Genomic DNA, 17032 nt, shown 5'->3' on the forward strand with positions numbered 1-17032 from the left:
TTTAGTGGTCAGAACTGGGTGGAATTGGCATAAGGGAAGGTAACGAGATTAATGGAACAGAACAGAACATCCAGAAATAGACCCACATGCGTCTGAACAATTGATTTTGACAAAAGCACAAAATCTAAATTGCCTTTGTGCAAGGGGGGAGGGAGTCTTAAGCAAATGGTGCTGGAGCAATTGGGCACCTATCTTAAATTTATTTTGTGCCAGTATATGAAATTAACTTATAATGGATCCTAAGCTGTTTTTTTTTTGGGGGGGGGGTCACATCCAGCAATGCACAATGGTTACTCTTGGCGGTGCTCAGGGAACCATATGGGATGCTGGGAATCGAACCTGGGTCAGCCGTGTGCAAGGGTCAGCCGTGTGCAAGGCAAACGCCCTACCTGGTATACTATCGATCCAGTCCCCCTAGGCTGATTTTTTATTCTTTTTGGGTCACACCCGGAGATGCACAGGGGTTCCTCCTGGCTCTGCACTCAGGAATTACTCCTGGCGGTGCTCAGGGGACCCTATGGGATGCTGGGAATCGAAGCCGTGTGCAAGGCAAACACCGTCCTCGCTGTACTATAGCTCCAGCCCCTAGATTAAGTTTTAAAACCTCAAACTGGCCAGGAAAGTGGCTCAATGGGCTGGAGGTCCGGTTCTATCTCCAGTATCATAGTCTGCTAAGCACTGGCAGGAGCAAACCCACACCAGCAACTCTGCCCAATATACCCCAAAGCCAAAACCTATAAAATATCTACAAGACAGATAGATACTTGTTTGTTTTGGGGGCCACACACGGCCATGCTTAGGGACCACTCTTGCCAGGCTTGGGACACCCTATGGGTTGCCGGGGATTGAACCCAGGCTGGCTGCAGGCAAGGCAAGCCCCCTACCCATCAAACTATCTCTCTGACCTGATAAACTACGTGACTGTGAGTTACTCAAAGGGTTCTGAGTTGTGAAGGTTTATGTTGCCCACTAACTCTCTGTAAAGAATCTCCCCTCTGTCCTGCCCCCCACCTCAAATGCCACCCTCGCCTAATTTGTTCAAGAAAATAAAACATTTTTTAAAAAAGGGAGGGGGCTGGAGCGATAGCACAGCAGGGAGGGCATTTGCCTTGTATGTAGCCGACCTAGGCTCGATCCCCGGCATCCCATATGGCTCCCGGAAGCACCACCAGGAGTGATTTCTGAGCACAGAGCCAGGAGTGACTCCTGAACATTGCTGGCTATGGCCCAAAAACTAAAAAAAAAAAAAAAAAAAAAAAGATGGTTTGTGGCCGAAATTTCAGATTTGCAGCCAAAATTGCACCCTAAGCAAACGCTACACAAAGATGAATCGTTTGCTTATTAGGGTAAGCAATTACCCCCACAAATCTTCACTCTTATAGCGATGAAGGAATATTTGCATTCAATTTCTCATATTTCACACTGATATGTGAACTACTTCCTGAAGTACCATTAACTCTTGGGAGGGTGAGAATGTGGGGAGGTGGGTTGGGGGGGGCACTCTGTCTGGAACTGGCACTCCACGGACTGAAGGCACATCTGCATATTCAGCCTCCAGTCTGTCCCCTCACCCCCATCTCCCCAGCACCTTGGACAGACTTCGAGCACCACCAGGTGTGGCCCCAGAAAGGAAAACATAGATGTCTGCGATACGGTGCAGAACATGTGTGAGAGAAACGGTCCCCGGAAGTTCAGTGGCGCAGAACCACCTCTGCATCGTGCTGTTCAGGCTTATAGTGCTCACCTGGCGAGTGGCCTTGCCAGGTTTGACCCCCCAGCCCGGCGTATGCATCTGACCCTCCAAGCCCTGGCAAGCAATGACGCTTGGCTCCAGCCAGATGTGGTCCAAAACACCAACCGGAAAAAGGCACAAAAAAACTAGGGGTTTGGGGGCTGGAGCCATAGCACAGCGGGGAGGGCGTTGGCCTTGCACGCAGCTGACCCGGGTTCTAATCCCAGATCCCATATGGTCCCCTGAGCACCGCCAGAGGTAATTCCTGAGTGCAGAGCCAGGAATGACCCCTGTGCATTGCCAGGCTGACCCAAAAAGAAAAAAAAAAAAAGACACAAGTCCAGAGGCTGGAGCGACAGCACAGCAGGGAGGGCCAGGCAGCCTACCTGGTTTCAATTCCCAGCATCCCATAGGGTCCCCCGAGCACCGCCAGGAGTAATTTCTGAGTGCACGAGCCAGGAGGAACCCCTGAGCACCACCAGTGACTCAAAAAGAAAAAAAAAAGGAAAAAAAGAAAAAACCAAAAAACAACTAGGGGCTTGCTCTGCTTGTGCTGGGCCGGGACTCAATCCCCGGCATCCCACAGGACCCCTCGCCTGGGCCGGCTTCAATGCAAGGATCTGGCCGCTCTCCCCAGAGAAGAAACGTGGCTTCTGGTGCCACCTGCTGGTGAGAAAGCGGAACTGGCTCGCATGGGAGCAGAGAACCTGCCGTGTCCCTATAATAGTGGGCAGTTCCCTTGGGACTGGGCCTTGGGGTGACCTTAGGGGGGTGGGAGGGGAGGTGTCTCTGAATCTCTGTGCAAGGCCCTGACGCCCTGCGCAGCCTCGGGCCTGGCTGTGATACTAGAGTTCAATGGTGCCGGGCAGGGCAGCGAGAATGGCCTTTGCTTCTGCCTCTGCCTCCAAAAACAACACAAATCAATCAATGCAGTTAAGGGTCTCCTTTTAGCACCTTGGACTATCTCTTTTTGCTTTTTGGGTCACACCTGGTGATGCACAGGGGTTACTACTGGCTCATGCACTCAGGAATCACTCCTGGCGGTGCTCAGGGGACCATATAGGATGCTGGAAATCGAACCCGGGTTGACCGCACGCCCTGCCCGCTGTGCTATCACTCCAGCCCCACCTTGGATTATCTTTCACCAGTAGCACTGTCGTCCCGTCCTATTGTTCATCGATTTGCTTGAGCGGGCACCAGTAATGTCTCCAGGATGAGACTTGTTGTGACTGTGTTTGGCATATGGAATACGCCACGGGGAGCTTGCCAGGTTCTGCCGTGTGGGCGGGATACTCTCAGTAGCTTGCCAGGCTCTCCAAGAGGGACGGAGGAATCGAACCCGGATCGGCCGCGTGCAAGGCAAACGCCCGACCCGCTGTGCTATCGCTCCAGTCCCCTTCACCAGTATGGTTTTTTTTTTTTGCTTTTTTTTGGCAGGGGGGTCACACCCAGTGATGCTCAGGTATTACTCCTGGTTTTGCTTGGGGGACCCTATGGGATGCCGGGAATCAAACTTGGGTCGGCCAAGTGCAAAGCAAACTTCCTCCCTGCTGTACTATTACTCTGGCTCCTATGAAGTGATTTTTAAATATATATATGTGTACATATATATATATATATTTTTTATTTATTTATTTTTTTTTTACTAAGTGTCGGTGGTGGAAATCACACAGCCCCTTCTCCTTCTCTCCAAGTCTTCTGGCTGTGTTTGATTTGGGAGAGATCAAGCCCTTCAGAGAAGCTCCTGTGTGCCCAAGGCGCTGTCGGGGAGACGGAGCAGCTGATCCCCCCGGACCAGACATGAACTCGCGGCGCCCAGGGCTCACCCGAGGCCCAGCAGCAAGGCAGGGGGGACGTGGAAGCCACGACTGTCCACGGGGAAAGACTTTATTCTTCCCAACCTCGGGCCGCCCCGCCAGGCTGCCCAGCAGGAAGAGGAGGAGGGTGGGAGGAGGGTGGGCAGCGGGCGCGTCAGTCCCGGGGCCCGGCCGGCCCTCACACAATCCTCACAGACTCCAGCATGTCGGAGAGAACATAGGTGTCGTCCCAGCCCCTCCCGAGCCCCCGCAGGGCCCGCTCCAGGGCCCGGGCCCCCTCCAGGAGTTCCGGGGTGCTCCATTGGGCCTCGGGGTGCAGCTGGCAGAAGAGGATCTCGTTCACCTCGCCCTCGATGCGCCGGACGTACAGGAGGGGGAAGGCGGCCCTGAGCCCGGCCAGCACCGAGTCCTTCAGCACCGGGTCCCGGCACACAAGGTTGAGGATGAAGACACCTGCGGGGACGGGAGGATGGAGTTGGGGGGAGGGGGTGGGACGAGGCGGGGACCCCACAGCCTTCGTGCCGGAAGGATCCGTGCCCGTGGAGCCGACTCGGAGGGAGGGCAGAGGGCCACGGGGCCGCGGTAGGGGACACTGAGGCCAGCTCTGAGTCGGTCCTGCTGCCCACGAATCTCACGCCACTCTGAGCCCCGGGATGGTGGGGACACTGGAACAAAGGCTCTAGGGTTCTGGTGACAGGGACCCAGCTGGGTGACCCCCCCCCCCCCCCATGCTCCCTCCCCGGTGCCACTCTGGCAAGCCTGCCTCAGTCCCCATACCTGCAACCAGCCCACAGGGAGAGCCCAGCTGGGGGAGATGGCGCCCCCCGATGGTGGGGATGTGAACTGCACCCGCCCCGGTATCCTTGGAGGACATGGCAGATTCCGAGCCATGGACGTGGTCTAGAACATCCCGGGCAGTGCTGAGCACAGAAGCCCTGAGCAGGGGCTGAAGTGACAGGACAGCTTGTATGTGGCCGGCCTGGGTTCAACCCCAGCCCCGGTATTCCATAGGGTCCCCCGAGCACCGCCAGGAGTGATTCCTAAGTGCAGAGCCAGGAGGGACCTCTGTGCATGGCCAGGTGTGACCCAAAAAGCACACACAGAAAAACCCCAGACAACGCCACGCAGTACACTGCACCGGTAGCAGACACCGCCACAAAGCACACTACACCAGTAGCAGACACCGCCACATAGTGCACTGCACCGGTAGCAGACACCGCCACGCAGTGCACTGCACTGATAGTGGTAGAGCTGGGGGGAGGACAAGGCCAGGTGGCCAAGGGGGGTGGGTAGAGAAGGGGGAGGGGTACTCTGCTGGGGGCGTGTGTGGGAAGGGCCCAGGGTGGGGTGCTAGACTGGACCCAACTGCCCGCTTGGGACAAACACACTTTTCACTCCTGAGCAGCTGAGGCAGTGGGGGGAGGCCCTCGCTCTCCCACCCCTCTCCCGTGCGCCTCCCGTTGCACCCCTACCTTCCGGCCTGAGGATGCTGCTGACCTTCTGCAGAAAGGGCGGTGCCACGAAGGCGGGCGGGGGGCAGCTCATGCCCAGGGTGGGGTCCTTGCTGTCCACGTCGAACATGACGGCGTGGTAGTGCGGCGGCGCTGGAGAGAGAGGTGCCGGCCGCCGCTGTGAGGCCCGGCTGCAGGGAAGGGGCGCGGCTGGCATCGGCCGGAACCAGCGGCGCATGGGGAGGGGGGCTGCGGGGCGTGAGGCAGGAGGCAGCCCCGGAGGGCTCGGGACCCGCTGTGGGACGCAGTGGGAGGGACAAAGCCTGAAGGCCTGAAGGTCACAGCCACTGATGGACAGTTGGCCACATGCCCACGGCTCACGCAGGCAGGAGCGTGGGGCGGGGCACACTCGCTCCCCAGTGCTCTGGGGAGTTCTGGCAAGCCGGGGAGTCCAGAGAACACTCCGCGGCCCGTTTCTTCCCTCCCCCAAAAAACCCCAGACAACGCCACACAGTGCACTGCACCAGTAGCAGACAGCCCCACACAGTGCACTGCACCGGTAGCAGACAATGTCATGCAGTGCAACTGCACTGGTAGCAGACACCACCACACAGTGCACTGCACTGATAGCAGACACCGCCATGCAGTGCACTGCACTGATAGCAGACACCGCCACGCAGTGCACTGCATCGGTAGCAGACAATACCACGCAGTGCACTGCACTGATAGTGGTAGAGTTGCATCCCAGCATCCCATAGGGTCCCCCGAGCACTGCCAGGAGTGATTCCTGAGTGCAGAGCCAGGGGTCAGCCCTGAGCATCGCCGGGTGGGACCCAAAAGCAAAAAAATGTTTAAAAAGCCTCATAGCCGTGGACTCCATTTCCTCCTGCCCGTGACTCGGTTAGAAGCCTCCCAGCCCTGGACGCTGAGTCCCCCGACCCCCACCGGGTCTCCCCGGTCCCTGGGAGCGGCGGGACCGTCTCACCTTCCCGCCCCGCCAGGTCGGCGATGTGGGCCAGGCCGTCGGCGATATGAACCTGCAGGCGGTCACTCGGGGAGAAGCCGAACCACTCAGTGGCCACGGCCAGCATGGATGGGTCGAGCTCCACGGCGTCCACGCAGGACTTGGGGAAGTGGTCGTGGATGAACAGGGGGAGGCTGCCGCCCCCCAGGCCCACCACCAGCACCGCCAGGGGCGTCTCTGCAGCGGGAGCACAGAGGCCTCGGGTGACCGCCTGCCCCCCTTCCCCGCAGAGGGGGACCTGCCCGCCAGTCCTGGCCCCCCTCCCCGACACCCACACCTCAGGTTTCAAAAGCATCGAGCAGCGGGTAGAGCGTCTGCCTTGCACGCGGCAGACCCGGGTTCAATCCCAAACGGCCCCCTGAGCACTGTGGGGAGTGATTCCTCAGCACAGAGCGGGGAGTTGATCTGGGCACACTGCTGGGTGTGGTCCAAAACACACAACACACACACAAACACAAAGAAAGGAGTAGGAAAAGGCAACACACACACACACACACACACACACACACACACACTGTCACTGTCATCCCTTGCTTACCAGTTGCTTACCAATTTGCTCAAGCGGGCACCAGTACTGTCTCTATTGTGAGACTTCTCTCTCTCTCTCTCTCTCTCTCTCTCTCTCTCTCTCTCTCTCTCTCTCTCTCTCACACACACACACACACACACACACACACACACACACACCACAAAGAAAGAAGGGAAGGGCAGGAGCAATAGTACAGCGGGTAGGGCATTGGCCTTGCACGCGGCCGACCCAGGTTCGATTCCCAGCATCCCATAGGGTCCCCCGAGCACCACCAGGAGGGATTCCTGAGTGCAGAGCCAGGAGTCAGCCCTGAGCATCGCCGGGTGTGACCCAAAAAGCAAAAAAAAAAAAAGGAAGAAGGGAGCAGGAAGAGGCGCGCCCGCAGGTGGCATCTCCAGGACCTGAGGGAACTAAAGCAGGGAAACGTTCCTCGGACCTTCAAATGAGGAGTGTCCCCGCCAGGTCACCCCCAGGAGCGACCCCGCCCGGGCAGCAGCGGGCGCCCTCACCTAGGGGCGGGGCCGGGCTTCGCAGCAGGGCCAGGCCGGCGACCATGGCCCGGTGGTGCTCACAGCACAGGAAACTCTTGTCCACCGTCTGCCCCGGGGCCGCGGGGGGGTCCTCTGCTGTGTTAGGGGCCCGCTGCTTCTTCCGCTGGCGCTTCCGCTTCTTCTGGTCTGGGGAGACGGGAGACGGGAGACGGGAGACGGGAGATGGGAGATGAGAGAGGGGGAGATGGGAGATGGTGAGACGGGAGACGGGGAGACGGGAGATGGAGAGACGGGAGACGGGAGATGGAGAGACGGAGAGACGGGAGACGGGAGACGGGAGACGGGAGACGGGTAGACAGGAGATGGAGAGACAGAGAGACAGAGAGACGGAGAGACGGGAGACGGGAGACGGGGAGACGGGAGATGGAGAGACGGGAGATGGGAGATGGAGAGACGGAGAGACGGGAGACGGGAGACGGGAGACGGGAGACGGGAGACGGGAGACGGGAGACGGGGAGACGGGTAGACAGGAGATGGAGAGACAGAGAGACAGAGAGACGGAGAGACGGAGAGACGGAAGATGGGGAGACGGGAGACGGGGAGACGGGAGACGGGAGACGGGGAGATGGGGAGACGGAGAGACGGGAGATGGGGAGACGGGGAGACGGGGAGACGGGGAGACGGAAGACGGGGAGACGGGGAGACGGGAGATGGGGAGACGGGGAGACGGGAGACGGGGAGACGGGGAGAGGGGGAGAGGGGAGACGGGGAGAGGGGGAGAGGGGAGACGGGGAGAGGGGGAGAGGGGAGACGGGAGACAGGGAGATGGGAGATGGGGAAATGGAGAGATGGGAGATGTGGAGATGTGGAGATGTGGAGATGGGGAGATGGAGAGACAGGAGACAGGGAGACAGGGAGATGGGGTTCTGGGCCCGAGTGGCAAGGCCAGATTCCCAAGCACAGAGCCTGGGGCCCTACTGAGCTGGCGCCACCACGAGGGGGGTTGGAATCTGGGAATCTGGTGTGTATGTGGGTGGGGGGTGGGGGTAGCAACTCTGACCTCACAGTACCGACCAGGGATTTTTGCTGGCCAACACGACCGACCGGAACAGGGGCTGGAGGACAGCACAGCAGGGAGGGTGTTTGCCTCGCATGTGCCCAACCGGGGTTCAACGCATCCCGTAGGGCCCCCAGTCTAGAGCCTGAACGGGCCCGATCGTGTCTGATCTCAGTAGCCACAGGGTCCCCCAAGCCCCGCGAGGAGTGATTCCCGAGCACAGAGCCGGGAGTAACCCCTGAGCATCGCTGGTGGGACCCCCAAAAGGAACACCTCTAACGGCTTGGACCTCAGAGCTAGGGGAGGATGCTGAGAGCTGGGGAAACTCGGGGGGCGGGTGCAGCCCACACCCCCTTCCCGGAGACGAGCCAAGGTGGGGCAAAGCCTCCCCCAACAGGCCCCTCCAGAGGGATGACCCCCCCAAACACACACACCAGCACCAAGGCCTGCAGGATGGGGTGGGAACCCCCCAACACCCCTGCCTTGGCTGAGGGACCCCCCAAAAGAAGAACGACCAGCCCCCCACATACCCAGGCTCCCCTGCCCCACTCGCCAGGGCCGTGAGTGCCCACATTCTCTCCCCCGCCCGTTCCCCCAGTACAGCAAAGGTCAGGGAAACAGGGCAACTGAGGCAGGGGGTTGGGTTGGGGGCACTTCCGGCCCCCGTTTCCCCTCAACTCCTGGGCTGGCTGCCTGCATGGGGGGCCCGCAGGGGCGAGACCATGGGTTCGAGCCCAACACCCGGGACGGGGCTAGAAGGGCGAGGCCGTGGGTTCGAGCCCAGTGCCCAGGACGGGCCTGGGGGGGCGAGGACATGGGTTCAAGCCTGGTGCCCGGAACAGGGCTGGGAAGCGAGGCCGTGGGTTCGAACCCGGTGCCCAGGATGGGTCTGGGTGGCAAGGCCGTGGGTTCGAGCCCGGCGCCCAGGGCAGGGCTGGGGGCGCTCACCTCCGGGGGCCGCGGCGGACAGCAGCCGCGCTTCCGACTGCACCACGTTCCTGCTACAGAGGAAGATGAGCCGCCGGAAGAGGTGGCCACCGTCCCCTTGCACGTCCTCCACCACGAAGTCGCCACTCAGGGGGCTGCAGGCCTGGTGCCGCACGGTGCGCTCCCCGATGTCCCCGCCCACAGACAGGAAGGGCACCTGTTGGGGGTCAAGGGGGCGATCAGGGTAGCAGCTGGAGTGGCCCACCCTCTCCCGAAGCCCCCAGCCACCACAGGTCCAATCAGGGGCCACTCCTGAGGGGGCTACCCTAGAACCACAGGACTGAGCACAGGAGGGTCCCCCAGACCGTCGGAAGAGGTGGAAGAGCCGCAGGATCTGGCTGGAGCGATAGCCCAGTGGGGAGGGCATTGGCCTTGCACGTGGCCGACCCGGGTTTGATCCGGGTTCGATCCCCAGCATCCCATAGGGTCCACCGAGCACTGCCAGGAGTGATTCCTGAGTGCAGAGCCAGGAGGAACCCCTGTGCATCGCCCGGTGTGTCTCAAAAACCAAACAAATAAATAAATAAATAGATAAATAAATAAATGAATAAAAATGGGGGCTCTGGGGGGCTAGAGTGATACCAAAGGTTATATAGTATAGTACAGGGTTGTTGCCTTACATACAGCCAACCCGGTTCGATCCCTGGGATCCCATAGGGTCCCCCGAGCACCGCCAGGAGTAATTCCTGAGTGCAGAGCCAGGAGTCAGCCCTGAGCACCGCCAGGAGCGATTCCTGAGCGCAGAGCCAGGAGGAACCCCCTGTGCATCGCCCGGTGTGTCTCCAAAACCAAATAAATAAATAAATTTTTAAAAATGGGGGTCCGGGGGGGGCTAGAGTGATAACCAAAGGTTATATAGTATAGTACAGGGTTGTTGCCTTGCATACAGCCATCCCGATTCGATCCCCGGTATCTCATAGGGTCCCCCGAGCACCGCCAGGAGTGATCCCTGAGCGCAGGGCCAGGGGTCAGCCCTGAGCATCGCCGGGTGGGACCCAAAAAGCAAAAAAAAAAAAAAAGACCGACAGTACCCCCTTGTCCGAAGGTCTCCAAGAGCCCCCTTCCCCCCCCAACCCTGCCTGGGGACCCAGTACCTGGTGCTGGGCCGGCATCCCTGCGGGCGCCAGCTCCAGGACGCGGGCGGACAGCTCGGCCTGGATGCTGTCCATGCCCCCGTAGGGCTGGCCGCGGTGCAGGGCCACGGTCACCAGCCTCCTGAAGCCCGCGCTGGCCGCCAGCTGCTTCCGGCCTTCCTCCGTGCCGAAGAGCCACTCGGTCTCCCTGCCCTGGGGGACTGCAGAGGGGTGCTCAGTGCCGGCCCACAGCCCAGGGCGGAGAGGCCCGCGGGGCGGGGGGTGTCCCATGAGGGGGCCTCCTCCCCACAGGCTGCAGAGCTGCACCCAGCGTGCGGGGGGACCTGGGGACGTGTCCGAGCCCCCAGATGGAACCATCTCCCTGGGGGAGCTCATCGGGGAGCCCCGGGGGTCCCGGCCTCTGCCTCCCCATCAGACATTCAGGGCACAGCAAAGCCCAACCTCGGCACCTCGTATGAGTCTGTTGGGGGCGCTGGGGGTGGGGGGGGCTGAGTCTGACAGTATGGGGGGGACCCCCGAGGTGCTGGGGATCAAACCCGAGCCACTGGCAGGCATAGCATGAGCTCAGACGTCTCTGGAATTTCCTTCTTCAGGACACGACCCCTCAAGCTCAGCCTCGGGGCCACCACGGCCAGGAGCCTGGCCGCCCCGACCCCCTGCGGGGACACTGGAACAGGTGCTGCCCCATCGTGCACCGGGCGCCATCTGCAGGGGAGCCAACGGAGGCACCTGCCCTGGCCTGACCCCTGTACGCCCCCAGGAAGTGAGTCTCCACTCCACGAGTCTCCACTCCCCCTCCGGAGAGCCTGAGGCCAGCAGTACCGGGCCACCCAGCAGCTCAGCAAGGAGAACAGGGCCCAGGCAGAGAACACGCCCCGGGATTCTCTCGGGAACCGGCAAACGGGAGTGAAGAAAGAATGTGGAGGAGCTGGAGCAATAGCACAGCGGGGAGGGCGTTTGTCTCACACGCGGCCGACCTGGGTTCGATCCCCGGCACCCAGAGGGTCCCCAGAGCCTGCTGAGGAGTGATCTCTGAGCACAGAGCCAGGAGTCAGCCCTGAGCATCACCAGGCGTGCCCCCCCCAAATCAACAAGTAACAAAGAACTGGTGTGTGGGTCCCCTGGCTCCTCTGGGCTCATTCCTCCATCCTCTACGCACCTGGGCAGGTGAGACCCCCTTCAGCGCCCCCCTCCGCCCCCCCGCCCCTCCGGGCTCATTCCTCCATCCTCTGCGCACCTGGGCAGGTGAGACCCCCTTCAGTGCCCCCCTCCGCCCCCCCGCCCCTCCGGGCTCATTCCTCCATCCTCTGCGCACCTGGGCAGGTGAGACCCCCTTCAGCGCCCCCCTCCCGGCTCATTCCTCCATCCTCTGCACACCCGGGCAGGTGAGACCCCCTTCAGCGCCCCCCTCCCGGCTCATTCCTCCATCCTCTGCACACCCGGGCAGGTGAGACCCCCTTCAGCGCCCCCCTCCCCCCACCCCTCCCGGCCTCATTCCTCCATCCTCTGCGCACCTGGGCAGCTGAGACCCGCTTCAGCGCCCCCCTCCCGGCTCATTCCTCCATCCTCTGCACACCCGGGCAGGTGAGACCCCCTTCAGCGCCCCCCTCCCCCCGCCCCTCCCGGCCTCATTCCTCCATCCTCTGCGCACCTGGGCAGCTGAGACCCGCTTCAGCGCCCCCCCCCCCCCCCCCCCCCGCCCCTCCCAGAAACAGGGGCGACGGGCTCCCGACTCACTGATGAAAATGGCAAAGTGGCTGTCCCGCGCTGCCCTCCCGGCGGGGCTGTCCACCACGTGCAGGGTGTAGCGGGGCTCCCCGGTGTCCCCGTGGCACAGGTCCAGGGACACGGTGCCCAGGCCGGCCTGGCGGCGCAGCTGGCCGCAGAGCCAGGCGTAGCGCTGCCGCTCGCCCACCGCCTCGACCAGGCGCTCGGCGCTGTCCAGCCGCAGGGCGGGGCCCTGTTCCTGGGCGCACAGCTCGAAGAGGGGCCGGGCGGGGCTGGGCAGCGGCCGGAGCTTGGTCATGACGAAGGCGAAGACGGGCAGCGAGAAGCGTGGCTCGGCGCCGGGCCCCGGGTCCGAGTCGGCGGCCACCTGGTGGACCCGCACCATCCAGCCCTCGCGGGCGAAGTGGCCCACGGCCTTCCGCAGCACGTGCGCCTGCGCCAGCGAGATGCACAGGTAGCGGCCGCCCACCTGGAGCACGCGGCCCACCTCGGCCAGCATCCGGTCCACACGGTGCGCCGTCTCCTCCGCCTCGTCGGGCAGCACGGCGTCCAGCGTGCCCTTGTCCAGCACCACGTGGAAGGCAGCGTCGGGGAAGTCCATTCGGGTCATGTCCATCTGCAGGAAGCGCAGGCGGGGCCGGCGGCCGGCGTTGCGCTCGGTCATCTGCCGGATGACCACCTCACTGATGTCGATGCTGACCAGATCCTGGAAGCCCACGTCGTACAGCTGCTCGCTCAGCTCCGAGTTCCCGCAGCCCACCACCAGCACCTGGCGGGGGGCCAAGCAAGGACTGAGTCGGGGGCGGGGACTCCCAGCCACAGTGCTCCCCACTACAAAAAAAAAAAAAATCTCCCGGGGCCGGAGTGACAGCACAGAGGGGAGGGCATTGGTCTTGCACGCAGCTGACCCGGGTTCGATCCCCGGCATCCCATAGGGTCCCCTGAGCACCACCAGGAGTGATTCCTGACTGCAGAGCCAGGAGGAACCCCTGAGCATTGCTGGGTGTGACACCCCCCCAAAAAAGAGAATAAAATAAACCCGGGGGCCCAGAATGATAGTACAATTAGGGAACCTCCTTGCACACAGCATCTGGGTTTGATCCCAGCACCCCATGTTGTTCCCTGAGCACCACCAGGACTAGTTCCTGAGTGCAGAGCCAGGAGTAACTCCTGAGATCTCCGGTTGTGACTCCAAAACAAAAACAAACAAAAATATTGAAAAAAAAAAGTTGACTATTGGGGCTGGAGCAATAGCACATCAGGGAGGGCGTTTGCCTTGCATGTGGCCGACCCAGGTTCGATCCCCGGCATCCCATAGGGTCCCCTGAGCACCGCCAGGAGTGATTCCTGAGTGCAGAGCCAGGAGGAGCACTGCTGGATGTCGCCCCCAAACCAAAATAAATGAAGGTGAGGTAGGGCGAGTTTTCATGGAAACCAATCATTCATTGCAGTGCTCAGAAAACCAATCATTTTCCCTCCGAACCAAGCATGTGCCGTAGAGACTTGACAATCACAACACTTGACATGCAAACCTGTTTCACTGGGAAACCAGGACCGGCCTGCCCCGGCCCCACGCCTGCACTCAGCGCCTCTTCCTTCTCCGAAGCCAAACGCAACCCACACTGTGACCCATTCCCTCATGCGCCGCTCCCATGCTGGCCTCCCTAGCAAAATGCAGCAGGCTGCGTCGTGCCTATCCGGGGTTGGGTGGACGGGCCTCGGGGATGAGACTCAGGAAGCCACCAACTACCAGCATGATCTTGGGAAAGAAGCTGCTTCAGAGGATGGAGCAAGAGCACAGCGGGGAGGATGTCTGCCTTAAACACAGCTGACCCAGTTCAATCCCCTGCATCCCACACAGTCCCCCGAGCCCCGCCAGGAGTCATTCCTGAGCACAGAGACAGAAGTGACCCTGAGCATCACCAGGTGTGGCTCAAAAACAAAAAAAAAAAGGGTTGGAGCAATAGCACAGCAGGTAGGGCATTTGCCTTGCACGTGGCCGACCCGGGTTCGATTCCCAGCAATCCATAGGGTCCTCTGAGCACTGACCGCCAGTGGTAATTCCTGAGTGCAGAGTGAGGAGTGACCCCTGTGCATCGCCGGGTGTAATCCAAAAAGCAAAAGAAAAAGAAAAAAGAAAAGCTGTGTTGGGGCTGGAGCGATAGCACAGCGGGTAGGGCGTTTGCCTTGCATGCGGCCGACCCGGGTTCAATTCCCAGCATCCCATATGGTCCCCTGAGCACCGCCAGGGGTGATTCCTGAGTGCGGAGTCAGGAGTGAACCCTGTGCATTGCTGGGTGTGACCCAAAAAGCAAAAAAGAAAAAAAGAAAAGCTGTGTCAGTGCCTTGAAGTCTGCAGTGAGAGCCCCCCGCCCCCACAAGTGTTTTTGTGTTGTTGTTTAGGTGGGGGCTGGTGGGAGGTGAGGGGAGGTGGGTGTTTGGGAGCCAGTAGTGTTGGTCCAAGGCTTCTCCTGGCAGGGCACGGGTGGGGAGGTTGGAGATCCGCCAAGCAAGCACTTTCCCCCCTGCCCCATCTCTGCAGCCCCTCACCTGTATTTATCCGGGAGGCTCCACTAAATAATCCCGACCCCAAACGTCCCCAGAAGGCCTGGCACTCAAAGCGTCCGCGCACGTTCCGCTTCTCCCCTTGCACTGTCACTCTCACCCCCAGCAAACTCCCGATTCCCAGCAAACTCCCGATTCGGAACCAGCCAGCTTCTCAGTGTCTTTAGGGGCGTGAGGGCTGGGCCTGGTGCCGGCGCTGCAGCTCTGGCTCTCAGAGGCGGGGACCAAGCAAGAAGTGACGGTCCTGGGCTGGGACCCTTGCAGGAGGCGCAGCGGCGGGGAAGCCTGTGCCCTGGGCGTCTTGCAGAGAAAGGCTGCAATCGCCTTTCGGCCGGAGCAAAACGCCTGGAATCCTGAAGTCCAGCATGATTGCCCTGGGGGCCCCGAGCTTGCCATTTTCTCGGGTGCAAACTCCCTGGCGGCCCACCCGCCGCGCCGCCTCCGGGGCGCGCACACGGTAGGAGGAAGGGGTTGGGGGGGGGGTTCTGCCAGGCGGCGCCTCACCTTCTCCCGGGGCTTGATGTACTTGTGAAGCAGCCCGCAGAGCTCCAGGTACGTGCCATACCACTCAAACGTCCTCTTCCCGCGCTGCTGGAAGAACTTCTCCCAGTACTCGGCGGCGCCGAACTCCTTGCAGCTTTTCGGTAAGAGATTCATGGTCCCCCGATCGGACCCGCCGCGCCCCACGCCGGCCCCAGGACGTTGCACGGGGAGCTCCTTCCACGGGCAAGCAGCCACATCGATTTGCCCCCGTACGCCCCGCAAAGAACACGCCGGGGAACGAGCTCCGCACGCCGGCAGCTCCCCACCTCCTCGGCCCCACGTGGACTGTGTTTCCCCAGCCGCGCAAGCACTTCCGGGTGTGACTCTATCGCGATTGGTGGCAGCGAATGGTGGGCGGGCCCGGATCTAGGTTCCTGGCCCTCACATTGGCTGCAGTGCACGCGCCTCACTCAGGCGGGCGGTGGGAAGGATGGAGACCCGAGTTGGGGCGGAAGCGATCGGGAGTCGGGGCGGAAGCGGTCCGGAGTCGGGGCGAAAGCGGTCCGGAGTCGGGGCGGAAGCGGCCCGGCTACCAGCATCCTGTATTACTGTTCCGGCGACGCACGGTGGGTTCGATCCCTGCTGGACTCAACTCTTTTTTTTCCAGTCCTGTGCTGACTCCGATCGGGGGCTACCTCGGGCAAAGGGAGCATTGAAGAGGGAGACCCGTGTTTGTAGCAAGAGACTCCAGCCTGCACTTTCGGGTTATAGTCGGGCTGGAGCGGGCTTCAAGCGCAAGAAATAGAAATTCAGGGGCTGGAGCGATTGCACAGCGGGAGCCGATCCGGGTTCGATTCCCAGCATCACATATGGTCCCCTGAGCACTGCCTGGAGTAATTCCTGCGTGCAAAGCCAGGAGTAACCCCCGAGCATCGCCGGTGTGACCCAAAAAGCAAAAAAAGAAAAAAAGAAATTCAGCCTCTCAGACCAAAAGGAGAAGAAATTCCGGATCATGGAAGCTGCAATGGACCCGTACCAGGGACGTCCGGCCCGTTCTATCCGGGAAGAACGGAAGAATTTGATGACCAGTTGCTGGCAGGGAATCAATCAGAAGACATGGAGAGCTTCCATCCTGCCCTCTGGACGACCTGGTAAAACGGACTCTGAAAAAATAAAACAGAGAAGGAGAAAGGGCGCCGAGTGGAACCGTTTATTGCCCGGGATTGCGAGATCGCCACGCTAGTAAAATGCAGTGCCAGGGCCGCATCCCACAGGCCCCAGAGATGCTCAGGGGTACCCAGCTGGAGCCAGGGCCCAGACCGCAAATGCTCCCCCGGGGGATGTAAAACCGTTTTTTTAATACAGAGTATCTCTCCTTGGTATCCAGGGAGGGGCTCGTAGAATACTGGATTTTATGTTGGACCTCTTTGCAAAGCCACCTCCCTCCATCTTTTGTAAAGCCGTCTCTGCCCCATCTCTTCTTTAAGAAGTTAGAAATGCACACCTCCTATTACTCTGGAATAACAGAAGGATGGTTATTGATTGGCATTGCTCGATTTTTATTAGCTGGACATCAACACTCTCTTTTAAGATATTGTTGACCTGCTATCAGATTCAAGCGGATACCAGATTCTTCAGATTCTTTGGCATAGTTGTGACTCATTATTTTCGGTTGATCTAGCACTGACCATTTGACAAGAATTTTTCTAATGTTAACAATTCGTTGTCCTTCATTGAGGTACCTCAAACGGAACTCCAAGGCCAGGAGAGATGGGCAAGGAAACCAAGGACAAACACTTGTCCCCAGGGCACCGTTCTACCCCCCAGGAGGTTCACAGGAGTCTTTGGGGAGCCCTCCTGTGCGTGGCAGCCAGGATTCTGGGGAAGATGACACAGATCAACTGTGACTGTGTTTTCTCAGCCCTTTGTTCCAAACCACAGCGCCTTTGTGGGAAAAGACAAAACTTGGGAAAAATACAAGTTGTTTTTGTCCTCAAGAGCCGCAACTCAGCAATCTACCCCCCAGCAATAAAATGGGTCCCATTTTATTGGATGTCTGTCCTCCCTAATAAAA

General features: G+C 60.4%; 1 protein-coding gene across 2 annotated transcripts; it reads right to left on the reverse strand.

Annotated features, from left to right (window-relative positions):
* Nucleotides 1-3595: 3595 nt before the first annotated feature.
* On the reverse strand, nt 3596-15287 carry METTL13 (methyltransferase 13, eEF1A lysine and N-terminal methyltransferase). Of its 2 annotated transcripts, none has more exons than XM_055121626.1 (8): nt 14980-15287; nt 11920-12679; nt 10183-10382; nt 9050-9245; nt 7063-7230; nt 5986-6201; nt 5022-5153; nt 3596-4002 (listed from the first exon to the last, which is right to left on the reverse strand). In XM_055121626.1, the coding sequence occupies exons 1-8, from the start codon at nt 15130-15132 to the stop codon at nt 3728-3730; spliced, it is 2100 nt and encodes a 699-aa protein (XP_054977601.1). In that variant the 5' UTR covers nt 15133-15287; the 3' UTR covers nt 3596-3727. The 2 variants fall into 2 exon arrangements, with proteins under 2 accessions (XP_054977601.1, XP_054977602.1); XM_055121627.1 differs by having other exon boundaries at nt 3818-4002; nt 5047-5153.
* Nucleotides 15288-17032: the final 1745 nt, after the last annotated feature.

The sequence above is a fragment of the Sorex araneus genome, chromosome X, assembly GCF_027595985.1.
Source record: "Sorex araneus isolate mSorAra2 chromosome X, mSorAra2.pri, whole genome shotgun sequence".
Lineage (NCBI taxonomy): Eukaryota > Metazoa > Chordata > Mammalia > Eulipotyphla > Soricidae > Sorex > Sorex araneus.